Raw genomic sequence first — 14,035 nt, forward strand, 5'->3', positions numbered from 1 at the left:
AATTTCTATCACTCTGCTGCGAGCCTAACAAATGTCTATGCCCTGTCGCCCCCTGAACACAAGGTAGTGCCCTCCCGGCAGAGTAAACTCAGCAACCTGCCCACGCCACCTTCCTGCCGAGGGACACAGCCCGGACTAAATCTCGCGACCCCAGGGAACAGCCTAGTCTCCGGAGCCTGGCGATGACGTGACGCTGCCCCTTTCTAGCATCGCGAGACTCTCCTCCCTCACCCTGTTCCCTACGCTCCCAGCCGCCCGCGCCCGCTGCCAGACAGAGGCAGGGATGGCGAGCCGCGGAGCCGGGGTGGTGACGAGAGTAGCAGTTCCGCCATTGGACGAGGAAGCCTGAGGGACGGGCCAACGTGGGGAGCAAGGAGAGACCAAGGCGGTGGCCCCGAGAGAGCCAGAGCAATGGAGGCCAACATACCGAAGCGGAAGGAGCCTGGCAAGTCCCTGCGTATCAAAGTCATCTCCATGGGCAACGCCGAAGTGGGAAAAGTGAGTACCTCGCTGGGAGGGGCGGGACCACAGCGCGGCGGAGCGACGTGGCGATTGGCTGGGAAGGCGGCCACTCAACAGCTTGGGACCCAGCCTCCTCCCCGCCCCTGAGCAGGCCTGGGTGTCCTGGGGGATGCGGCTCCGCGGGGAAAACTCTCCTGACCTTTTTGAGCTTTAGGTTGCCCCCTTCCGACACCTAAGAAGATGTCTCGAGTGGCCTCTAACCCTTGAATGTATCCCAAAGAGAGTAAGGAGGCCTGGGTCCTTATGTCAGATCGTTTGCCTGGATACCGTATTTGCGTTCTAGGTGGCCCGTCCAGGACTCAGAGGTGGAGAAAAAAAGTTTAGTTACCCCCAGCAGAGCTGGGGAGCCGAAGGGAACTTACTGGGCCGTTTGTGAGGATGGAAATTTGTAAAATTTACTCCGCAGACGTGGAGACCAGAATCTACATTTCATTTGTAAGAGAGCATAACTGATGCTGAAGGTGTTTCACAGGGTACGTGCAATGGATGTCAAGGAACCTGCATTATTTTGTTTTGTTCGTTTGTTTTGTTTTTATTTCTAGTAGTGTCACCACATCCATTATCTCAAAGAAGTCTTAGTTCCACTGCCTTTTTCAGTGCTGCTTCTACTGGCTGTCAGCTCTAAGCTCTCCCATAGTATGGGGGGAGGGAGGGCGAGAGGTGAATGGAGGTCTTTCCCCACATGAATTCTAAGACTGCTTCTTCTTCACCCAAATTATCTCTCCTTCAGGGTAAGTGGAAGCTGTTGGTTAAGAACCTTCCGAGGTCATCAAATCAGTGACTGAGACAGGATTAGAACCTGGGTGTTCACATTCATTGCAGTGCTCTCTTTCCATTATTGTTTGCTGTCAAAATCAACTCCCAGTAGGATCTACATGCCAAAAAAGCTGTTAATGGGAGTGTTTATGCCAGTGTCCTGCACATAGTTGATGCTCAGTAAATGTTTATTAGTGTCTTTTCTTTCCACTTAGTATTATCTTGTACTGTTTATTTATCTATGTGTATGTGGGTATTAACGTAGCTGAAAGTCTACAATTATTGAACGTCAATTATGTGCCAGGCATTGAAAAGAAAAGAATAAAACCTCTAGAAGGTTATGTACTAAACTGGCTAAGTGAGCATGCTCACTTTTAAAATTTTACTATGCTTAATGGTGCACTGTTAGAAATAGCTTAAAATGCCCAGTCTGTCACCACATTTATGTAATATGTTTCTAGATTTATTAGCCCATGCAATTAGACAAGGGAAAGAAATAACATACAAAATGCTAGAAAGGAGAAAGCAAAATTATCAGTATTTGTTAATGATATGATTGTTTATCTGGAAACCCAAAGAGAATTAACTGAAACACTATTAGAAAAGACAAAATTAATATACAAAACTTTATAGCTTTACTATATCAAATTATAATTGTTTGGGGACTTCCCTGGTGGCGCAGTGGTTGAGAGTCCGCCTGCCGATGCAGGGGATGCGGGTTCGTGCCCCGGTCTGGGAGGATCCCGCGTGCCGCGGAGCAGCTGGGCCCGTGAGCCATGGCTGCTGAGCCTGTGCATCCGGAGCCTGTGCTTCGCAACGGGAGAGGCCACAGCAGTGAGAGGCCCACATACCGCAAAAAAAAAAAAAAAAATTATAATTGTTTGGACTATATAATTGAAAAACTTTTAATTTACAATAACAACCAAAATAAAGGACCTAGGTTTAAACTTACGAAGAAATAGGGAGCACCTAGGACCTATATGAAAAACATTTCTACAAAGGGACACAAAATTACTTAGACAGGTGGAAAGATATACTTTCTTCTTAATTAGGATCACTTAATATTTTAGAGATGTCAGTTCTTTAAAATAATCTACAAATGTGATTCAGTTCCAGTTAAAACAGCAATACTTTTTTTTTTCTTCAGAACATAATAAAAGGTACTAAAGTCCTTATGAAAAATTAAATGTGAGAATCAGCAAGAAAATTATGGAAAAGAAATGAGAGGAGACTAACACTACCAGATATTAAAACATATTTTAAAGTTACAATCTTTTCCTATTGATACTGGAGGAAATATAGGGACATCAGTGGAACAGAGTGGAGTCCAGAAATGAACCCAAACATATAAGGAAATTCAGTTTACAACAAATATAGTTAAACTGGGAAAGTAGGGACCATTTAATAAGCACTTTTAAAACAACTTTCTACTATTTGGGGGTGGAGTGGATTCCTATTGAATGCCTTTCTCAAAGATAAATTTTTCACAGATAAAAGATTTAAATGTAATTTAAGAATTTTGCCTTAGTTATAAAAGTAATACATACTCATTTTAAACAATTTGGAAAATATAGGAAGATATACAGATAAATAATTTAAAGTTAAAAAGTAAGGCATGCCCTAGTAAATAATCCTTTCATCAAAGGGCAAATCAAAGCAAATGACAAAATAACTAGAAAGTCATGAAAGGAGAGAATGCATGCCAAAGTCTTCAGAGCAAATTTAAAGCTGTAGTGAAAGGAAAATGCATTATCTTACTCATTTCTAAAAAAGGGAGATTAAAAACTAAAGGAACATAATAGTTGTACAACTTTGTGAATATGCCTAGAACCGCCGAATTGTATGCCTTAAAAGTATGAATATTATGGTATATTATGGTATGGAATTTTAAAAAGTAAAGGAACTTAATACTTAAGACAGAAGAAAAAGGACACAAAATTCACCAAGAGAAAGAGAGAATTCCCTAGAAAGATTAATGAAAAAGAAAAATGCCTAAAATGTTATTTAAGAAAAATAGAGAAAGCAAAAAATTACAAGATTAATACTGAAAAGGAGACATAATCACATACTGGAAGAAATTGAAAGAAAGACTAGAGACTACTACATTCAATTCTGTGGGAACACATTTCAAAATGTAGAGGAAATGGAGGATTTCTTAGCTAAATATAAATTACCAAAATTGACTCAAAAAGTAGAAAACCCAAATGACCAGTCACTTAAGGATGTCCCCTGCATTGGAAAAGCAGAAGTTGGAAAAGCAATTAAAAGGCTTACTATCCAAAAAGGTATCAGGATCAGATGGCTTCATGAACAAGCTTTATTTAAGCTCTAAATAACACATAATTTCAGTTAAGTTATTCCAAGGCAAAGAAAAAGATGAACAGCACTCCAATTTATTTATGTAAAGTCATGATAACTTAAATAGCAAAACTTGATATAGTATCAAAAAAGAAAAGTATATGCCATTTTCACATATACATACAGATGCATAATTCCTAAATATCCACAAATAGAATTCAGCAACATATCAAAACAGTTTCACTATTAGCAAGTAGGGTTTATCCCACGGAGTGCAAACTTGGTTCAAGATCAAGAAGTTAATCAACATAATTTGTTATATGAACTGATTACTAGAGAAAATATTTTCTGTACTGTAAAAAGAAATGATATAATCAACCTTATAAACACTTTAAGCAAAATCAGAATAAAATGAAACTACTTAAATATGAAAAACAATATTTATTATTATTATTATTATTTTTGTGTGTGTGTGTGTGTGATACGCAGGCCTCTCACTGTTGTGGCCTCTCCCATTGCGGAGCACGGGCTCCGGACGCGCAGGCTCAGTGGCCATGGCTCACGGGCCCAGCCGCTCCGTGGCATGTGGGATCTTCCCGGACCGGGGCACGAACCCGTGTCCCCTGCATCGGCAGGCGGACTCTCAACCACTGCGCCACCAGGGAAGCCCTATTATTATTTTTAAAACAATAGTTATTACTAACCAACAGCAAACATACCAACTGGTAAAATGCTGAGGCCATTTCCTTTAAAATTAGATGCAGAAAAGGATACATACTATTTTCTTTTATTATTCAGCATTGTTTTAGAGGTTCTGGAGATGCAGTAAGAAAAAGGAGATTCCCAAGGGCTTAACTCCCTCAATGGGGGAATTTCTCTGTGGTCTTTGTTTATATCCAGTTCAGCTTTCTGCATTGGCATCAATTTACCCCAGAATCCCAGCCCAGTTCTCAGTGTCCTCTAGGATCTGATCCTGATGTTCTTACCATTGACTCTTCATATCAACCAACTCTGAAGACTGCCCTAATTCTAGATTTCCAGTTATAGTAAATATTTTCCTGTTAAGTCAGTTGAATTGGTTTCCCTTACTTGCAGGCAAAAGTACCCACATCGTACAGTATTATATATACTTCTCTGGAGTTTGCTTTTTCTCTCTCTCTCTCTTTTTTTAAATGACATCCGGGATTTATTTATTTATTTGATTTATTTATTTTTGGCTGTGTTGGGTCTTCATTGCTGCGCACAGGCTTTCTCTAGTTGCGGCGAGCGGGGGCTATTCTTCATTGCAGTGCACGGGCTTCTCATTGCGGTGGCTTCTCTTATTGTGGAGCCTGGGCTCTAGGCACACGGGCTTCAGTAGTTGCAGCATGTGGGCTCAGTAGTTGTGGCTCATGGGCTCTAGAGCACAGGCTCAGTAGTTGTGGTGCACAGGCTTAGTTGCTCTGCAGCAACTAATGTGGGATCTTCCCGGACCAGGGATCGAACCTGTGTCTCCTGCATTGGCAGGGGGATTCTCAACCACTGCACCACCAAGGAAGCCCTGCTTTTTCTCTCTTAACAGTAGATTGTGGTGATTCCTCCAATTATCTGACATAGCTCCAATCACTCTTTTTCATGGTTGCATAATAGTCCATAACATGCAAGTATCCCCTCTATTGATGAGAATTCACTTGTTTCCCTTTTTCCCTACTACAAACAATCTTGCTATAATACATTTCTATAGGTATATATATCCTTAAATACCTGGACTAGATTCCCAGGGGTAGAACTGCTGAGTTGAATAGCACATTTTAAAATTTTAGTAACAATTGCCAATTGCTCTTCAAAAAGGTGTGTTTCTACCAGTAATATGCTGGTACATTTCCCCCTAACTCCCTGCCAACACAGTATTGTCATTCTTTTGATTGCTACTAATCTGGTTAGTGAGAAGTAATTTCATTGTTACTTTAATTTGCATTTCACTGACCACAGATGAAGCTGAGCATCTTTTCAAATGCTTATTGAACATTTGGATTTGCTTTTCTGTGGATTGCTCAATTTATAGTCCCTGCCTATTTTTCTGTTGGATAATGTGTCTTCCTTACCAGTTTTTCTGGTTGGGGGACATTAGAGTTATTAACTTTTTGCCAGTCATATGAGTTACAGATATTTGCCCCAGTATGTTGTCTTTTAATACTTTTATATTTTACCATACAATTGATTTTATTATCATTTGTATATACTCAATTATGCCTATCTTTTTAAAATTGACATATAGTTGACGTATAATATTATGTTAGCTCCAGGTGTACTACATAGTGATTTGACATTTGCATACGTTATGAAATGATCACCACAAGTCTAGGAACCAGCTGTCCCCATACAAGGTTATTACAATATTATTGACTATATTCCTTATGCTGTATAACACATCCTAGTAGCTTATGTTTTGTAAGTGGAGGTTTGTACCTGTTAATCCCATTCATCTATTTCACTTCCCCATCCCCCGTACCCTCTGGCAACCACCCATTTGTTCTCTGTATCTATGAGTCTGTTTTTGTTTTGTTTGTTTGCTTTGTTTTTTAGATTCTACATATAAGTGAGATCATATGCTAGTTGTCTTTCTTTGACTTATGTCACTTAGCACAATTCCCTCTAGAATTCATTCATGTTTTCACAAATGGTAAGATTTCATTTTTTAAAAATAGCTGAGTAATATTCCATTTTTATATGTCACATCTTCTTTATCCATTCATCTACGGATGGACACTTAGGTTGCTTCCATATCTTGGCTATTGTAAATAATGCTGCAGTGAACATTGGGTGCATATATTTTTTCGAATTGGTGTTTTTGTTTTCTTCAGGTATATACCCACAAGTGAAATTGCTGGATCATATGGTAGTTCTATTTTATTTTTTTTAGGAACCACCATACTGTTTTCCATGTAGCTGCACCAATTTACAATCCCACCAACATTGCACGAGGGTTCCTATTTTTTTCACATCTTCTCTAACACTTGTCATTTACTGTCTTTTTGATGATAGACATTCTGACAAGTGTAAAAGGTGATATCTCATTGTGGTTTTGATTTGCATTTCCCTAATGATTAGTGGTGCTGAGCATCTTTTTCATGTGCCTGTTGACCATCTGTATGTCTTCTTTGGAAAAATGTCTATTCAGATCCTCTGCCCATTTTTTTTTTTTTTTTTTTTTTTGCAGTACGCGGGCCTCTCACCGTTTTGGCCTCTCCCGTTGCGGAGCACAGGCTCCGGACGCGCAGGCTCAGCGGCCATGGCTCACGGGCCCAGCCGCGCCACAGCATGTGGGATCTTCCTGGACCGGGGCACGAACTCTCGTCGCCTGCATCGGCAGGTGGACTCTCAACCACTGCGCCACCAGGGAAGCCCATCTGCCCATTTTTTAATTGGGCTATTTGTTTTTTTTTTTTTTGATGTTGAGTTGTCTGAGTTCTTTCTATATTTTGAATATTAACCCCTTATCCAAGTATATTCTCTCAGTCAGTAGGCTACCTTTTCATTTTGTTGATAGTTTCCTTTGCTGTGCAAAAGCTTTTTAGTTTGATGTAGTCCCATTTGTTTATTTTTACTTTGTCTCTCTTGCCTGAGGACACAGATCCAAAAAAAATTTGCTAAGACTGATGTCAAAGAGTGTACTGCCTAGGCTTTCTTCTAGGAGTTTTATGGTTTCAGGACTTAGATTTAAGCCTTTCATCCATTTTGACTTTATTTTTGTATATGGTGCGAGAAAGTAGTCCAGTTGATTCTTTTACATATAGCTGTCCAGTTTTCCCAACACCATTTGTTGAAGGGGGTGTCTTTTACCATTATATATTCTTCCCTCTTTGTCATTGATTAATTGACCATATAAGTGTGGGTTTGTTTCTGAGCTCTCTATTCTGTTCCATTGATCTATGTGTCTGTTTTTGTGTCAATATCCTACTGTTTTGATTACTGTCATTTTGTAGTATAGCTTGAAATCAGGGGGTATGATACCTCCAGCTTGTTCTTTTTTGAAGATTGCTTTGGCTATGCCTATCTTTTTTTTTTTTTTTTTTTCTTTATTGGTGTATGGTTGCTTTACAATGGTGTGTTAGCCTCCACTGCACAACAAAATGAACCAGCCATAGACATACAGATTATGCCTGTCTTTTATGGTTTCTGGGTTTTCTTTCTTGGTTGAAAAGGTTGCCCTAAGGTTGTACATATATTGCACATTTTCTTCTGAAATTTTTATTGTTTTATTTTTAAATAGTTAAATCATAAATTTATCTGTAATTTATTTTTGTATATAGGGAAGTTCAGGGCCCAACTTAATTTTTTTCCTGATGGATATGCAATTGTGCCAGTAACATTTTACTAAATAAATTTTTTTTTCCCATTGACTTTAAATATCACCTTTGTCACTTTTTAAATTTTTATATATAATGGGATCTATTTCTGAGCTCTCTGTTCTGTTCTACTGACCTACTTGTCTATTCTTATGCCAGTATAATACTCTCTCAGTTTCAGACTATATTTTTATATTTGTCAATACAAATTCCCACCTCTTTCTACTGCCCTGCCCCTTTCCTGTTTTTCATACTTGGATTAGTGCTTCTCAGATAACTGTTCTTTCATATGAATTTTAGGGTAATTCTATTAGGCAAAAAAAGATTCAAACCTTAAGATTTTTTTTTCAAACCTTAAGATTTTAATTGGTTAAGATTTTAATTGGAACTGCATTAAAAAAGTACCTAAAAAAATCTATTTAAGAAAAATAGAGAAAGCAAAAAAGTCTCTCTATATTTATGTTATTTAACTTAGTTTATAAGATCCTAAGGTCCAGGAACCCTGTCTCTTTGTTTATAGGCAGTGGTTATTCATACCATTAATTAAATGTGCATCTCTTTAAATACTTAGGGCTAGTGTTTAAATAGTGTACTGGAATTAAAGGACTTCCAGGTCTCTTAATCTGATGAATAATTTAGAAAAAGGCTGTATTTATTTTTCTAGGATATTGTGAGAGAAAACATTTGAGAAGTGCTTTCAACCTTTAAAGTGTTTTTTAAATGTATGGCCTCTTAGCAGTACTCACTCCAAAGAAGTTTTTCCTTCAGTTCACAATGAGCTTATTAAGCACTTTTTAAAGCAACTGTCCTATTTAATATAGATTGAGGTTCATCAGGAAAGTGTTTGAGCAGAATAAGCTTCATGACCAGCACTTCAAGTAAATTATGTTTCATGAGTGCTAAGGATTGCCATTAATGTACAAGTCATTTTAATTCAGTTTTTCATTGGCACTGAGCTAATTGCTCAGATATAAAGTTATAAGATACAAAGAAGTAAAATACCGGTGCTTGCCCTCAAGTAGTTTACTGTCTAGCTGAAGAAGTAAGATAAATATGCACATGTGAAAAGATAACAAGGCAGTGAATAAATGATAACAAATACATTATATATGTATATATACATTTATATACATATATAGTATATGTACTATATACACATATAGTATATAAAAAGTGTTAGAGAAGTTCATATGTAGGCAAGATCTCTCATAACCTGGAAGCTCAGAGTTTGCACTGGACCTTAAAGCATAAGTAAGATTTGGAAAGTAGAGAGAGAGCTCTTTCCAAGTAGAGAGAAAAGTAATGACAAAAGTCAGGCCTGGGAGTTTTGCAGAAATGGAGGGTTTATATTAGAAGAGTTTAGACAGAAAAGACAGATTAGGGCCAGATTATGGAGGATCTTGAATAACGGACAAAGGAATTTGGATGCTGAACTCTTGGCAGTGAGAAGCCACTGAAGATTTTTGAGTTAGGGAAGTGAAATAACATTAGTGGTATGCAGTGTTGATTGAAGTTGGGAGGGAAAGGGGACATAAAGACCAATAAAGAATTTCCTGTAGTTGTAGTTGTACAGAAGTAGATGATGAAGACTTAAACCAAAATGGTACCAGTGGGAATTGGAGTGAGGAGAAAGATGGAAGAAACATTCAAAAGAAGATTTAGAAAGACTCAGAATCAACCATGACTTTAATAATTTAATACCCTGTAATTGGGAAAATGGTGGTATTATTAACAGAACTAGGATGTGAGCAGGATTCACTGTTTTTGTGTATAAGATTAGTTCATTTTGGGGCATTTTGAGTTTGTGGAACAGTGAGTGTGGCATCTAAGTAGAAATTAGTCTAGTAGATATTTGGAGATGTGGATCTGGTCTGGGGAGGGAGGTCAAGGTAGACAGATATTTTGGTGGTATTATTAAAAATATAAGAGTAAAAGAGGTCTTCAAAAGAAAAGAGAAGGACTTCCCTGGTGGCTCAGTGATTAAGAATCCGCCTGCCAATGCAGGGGACATGGATTCAGTCCCTGGTCTGGGAAGATCCCACATGCCGCGGAGCAACTAAGTCTGTGCGCCACAACTGCTGAGCCTGCGCTCTAGAGCTGGGAAGCCACAACTACTGAGCCCATGTGCCACAACTACTGAAGCCCACGTGCCTAGAGCCCGTGCTCAACAAGAAGAAAAGCCACTGCAAGGAGAAAACCACGCACCGCAAGAAGAGTAGCCCCCACTCGCTGCAACTAGAGAAAGCCCACGCGCAGCAACAAAGACCCAACGCAGCCAAAAATAAATAAGTAAATAAATAAATAAAAATAATTTATTTTAAAAAAAGAAAAGAAAAGAGAACAAGGATTGAACACTAAACTGAAAACATACCCATATATGGTATTAAGGGAAGAATTTTAAAATAATTTTTCTTTAAAATCTTCACCTTTAGTATTTGTTTCAGTTATTTTATAGTTTTGGCTTTTGAAAAAGCTTTGTGTGGGCTTCCCTGGTGGCGCAGTGGTTGAGAGTCCGCCTGCCGATGCAGGGGACAGGAGTTTGTGCCCTGGTCTGGGAGGATCCCACATGCCGCGGAGCGGCTGGGCCCGTGAGCCATGGCCGCTGGGCCTGCGCGTCCGGAGCCTGTGCGCCGCAATGGGAGAGGCCACAGCAGTGAGGGGCCCGCGTACGTGAAAAAAAAAAAAAAAGCTTTGTGTCTCGTGGTGAATGAAGAAACCATAATGAAGAAATGTGCTTATTTTGTATACGTTCCCAGAGTGTCTTTACTAAAAGCCTGTATTTTTACCTTTTTAGAGCTGTATTATAAAGCGATACTGTGAGAAAAGATTTGTGTCTAAATACCTTGCAACAATTGGAATTGACTATGGAGTCACAAAGTGAGTACATATATTCTTTCCTTGGGCTTGCAAATTACATAGAAATTTAGAACCCTTCTAAACTGATCTGTCTTGAAATGGAGAGTCTGAAGATAAACTGAGACACATAAGAATGAGACCTTTACAGATAGTAGTAATCACATCATTTGTTCATCATGGAGTACCTGCTGTTTGCCAGGCTTCATGTGGGGTGTAGGGTCTGGTGATGAGCAAGTCAGCACACAGCCTGCCTGGCAGATGTAGCTTTTCAGGAAGCATGTTTCTATATAAGCAGGTCTCGTTAGCAGGTATGTTTTTAGAGAGTTTTGAAAGATTCTCTCCCAAAAGCCTAAATATTATGTGGAAAATTTTCTATCAGAGAACTTCCTTTTATGATCTTTACATCCTATTAGAATCCAGCAAAAATGATCTGGGAAGAGTAAAATTAGGGATTTATTTGGAGATGAATCAAGGGTGGGTTCAGCTTGGGGAGATAGGGTCACATTAACAGGAAATTACACTGGGGGAAGGTAGAATTGGGGTAGACAGCACATCCCCAAAGGTGGAATTTCAGGTGCTCGCCGTTCTGACCCCAGCCTGCCCCTTCCCTTCTCTCATCTCATTCTTTTCCACACTTCACTCTCCGTCCGTGCTGAACCTGTGCCATCATATACATTCCTGTCTCAGAGCCGTCATTCATTCTGTCCACCTGAAACGTCCTTTCCCCTCATCTCTCCGCCTGTCCATCTCCTCAAGGTGTAAAGTGTAACTGTTCCCATGTGGCTTTCTGAACAGCTCCTTTATCAGTCAGGACTCATTTTAGTTGAAAATGACAGAAATATTAAAATGCTCTGCTATTCATGGGTCTTAGCATAAATTGTCTTGTGTTATCATTTGTATGTGTTTAATGTCTCCTGCTAGATTTAAAGCTCCATTAAGAAGGGGCTCTTAGTATAAATTATCTCCAGGTGCCTGGTACAGTGCTTATACATAGTTGATACTCAGTAAATAATTATTGTTAGGTAAGATAGGTACATCTGAAGAGGAAGTTTGCAACATTAGAATATGAGGGCAACATTCAAGAAGGTAGACTAAAGTGGTAGGCTGTATCTATACTTCAGGGCACAGAATTTCATCAGTTATGTGGTAGGATATCCTATTCAAGGCAGTTTTGTTTTGAATCCATGTTAAGTAGCTAATTTATTCATTTAAGAAATAAGAGTTACCATGTTATGCCCTAGAACTGTGGTTTATTCAACAGACTACAGTCATCTCTCAGTATCCAAGGGATGTTGGTTCCAGGATCCCCTGTGGATACCAAAATCTGCAGATGTTCAAGTCCCTTATATAAAATAGTGTAGTGTTTGCGTGTAACCTATGCACATCCTCTCAATACTTTAAATCATCTCTATAATACCTAGTACAATATATCAGTAAATAGTTTTAAATACAGTGTTAATGCTATGTAAATATATAGTTGCCACCTTGCGGCAAATTCAAGTTTTGCTTTTTAGAACTTTCTGGAATTTTTTTTCTGAATATTTTTGATCCAAGTTTAGTTGAATCCATGGATACAGAGCTGACTGTATTGTTTCTGGTTGATTTTTTTTTTTTTTTTTGTCTTATGGTGAGGAGGAGGATATGATTGACAGAAACCCAACTCAAGCCAAAAAAAAAAAAAATCAATTCACATAATCCAATTATAAGGATGTAGCTGGGCCTCAGAGATCGCTGGAACCAGGGAGAGAATATAACCTGGTCCTTTCATGACGTGTCTCTCTCTACCTTTTGGCTCCTTCTCCACAGCTGCTGGTAGCTCTCAAGTTTACCAAAACTAATCACAAATTTAAAAAGTACCAGGTAAGGTTTTGATTGTCCAGGTGGAGATAGGTGCCTTTCCCCAGCTCAGTTAGCTGTGGCCAGCAGAGTGGCATCAAAAAAGAAGATGGAAGAACCCATTTAAACCACAGTTGGGAGAAGGAGGGTACTCTTTTGGGCAGTCAAAACAATAGATTCGTATATGTATAGCTGATTCACTTTGTTATAAAGCAGAAACTAACACACCATTGTAAAGCAATTATACTCCAATAAAAATGTTAAAAAACAAAACAAAACAAAAGTAGATTCCCACTCCATCCTTCAGATTTCAGTATGCTTAAGAATTAGTTGTAGAGTTTGTGAAAATGAATATTCCTTAGACCCACCCCCTAAGATTCTGATTCTGGATCTGAGGTGGGGCACAGAACTACATTTTAAACACCCTCCCCATATTTCCATATAATGATGCAGGTGGTCTTCAGGCCACAATTGAGGAAAGCACTGGCTTGAGGTAATGAATTACCATTTTTCTTAAGGTAGTTTCCTCTGTCAGACTTCTGAATTAAATTGACCTCTTTTGAGTTTCAATTTGTGAACACATTTGTGTTACTTCCTGATTTTATAAACTTCAGTTCCATCCCTTCTCAGCTGCTATCTGGCAAAACTTTCTAATATAAATTGTTACATGAGATCTAATGCAGATGCTCTCAAACTCTGTTGTTATTTTGTTTTGTTTTGCTGTTCTCACACTGTCTTTTGTAAGATGGATCCTGATTTCACAGATGTTAAAATGAAAACAAATGTGCATCTTAGAATTAATGAAATATGGCAGAGAATTCAGGAATGAAGAAATCATGATGATTAGTGGTTAATTTGATTGAAATATACAAGTAATATAAAACAACTGTAGGAATTATCGTTTCAGAAAAGAAAGTGGAAAAAAAAGTGAAAAAAAAATAATAGAGAGAGGATATTATAAACTTGAGGGAACAATAATCATAAATAAACCAGGAGGTAGTATAGAAACAATGGGAGCAGGTGCTGCTGTCCTTGTAGTCCATGGGAGGGACTCTTATCAATGCTGTCTAAACTGAAACATGTTGCTTAAAAAATCATAACTTTAATCTGTTAATTTATTGCTAATAATCTCCATTTTTAACCTTACAGGAATCTTTTTAGGAAATACTGTTTCTGTGGTAAAGAGCATTTATATTTAAAGCTCAATAATTCCTCCCAGTTTACATCAGTTTCTTTTTTTTTCTTTTGTTAAATTCAGTGAAATGTAATTTTATTCTTTTAAATTAATATAATCCCAATTTTATAAAAATATTTATGTCTACCAGTCTTATCTATGTACAGAAAGAAGCCTACAGTAATGTTCATCTATATTAATGAAGGTTTTTCTTCTGAGTGGTAGGATTTGGGATAACTTTTAAACTTTCATCTTTCTACTTTTC

General features: G+C 38.3%; 1 protein-coding gene across 1 annotated transcript in view; it reads left to right on the forward strand.

Annotated features, from left to right (window-relative positions):
* Positions 1-411: 411 nt before the first annotated feature.
* The window catches only part of DNAJC27 (DnaJ heat shock protein family (Hsp40) member C27), a gene marked incomplete at both ends in the record, with an annotated part of 36,943 nt that continues 23,319 nt past the window's right edge, over positions 412-14,035 (forward strand). The window contains 2 exons of the mRNA XM_079721238.1: positions 412-498; positions 10,699-10,781. Coding sequence (XP_079577364.1) covers positions 412-498; positions 10,699-10,781 — 170 coding nt within the window. The remainder of the gene's footprint in view (positions 499-10,698; positions 10,782-14,035) is intronic.

This window comes from Hyperoodon ampullatus, assembly GCF_949752795.1.
Source record: "Hyperoodon ampullatus genome assembly, chromosome: 15".
Taxonomy (NCBI): Eukaryota; Metazoa; Chordata; class Mammalia; order Artiodactyla; family Ziphiidae; genus Hyperoodon; species Hyperoodon ampullatus.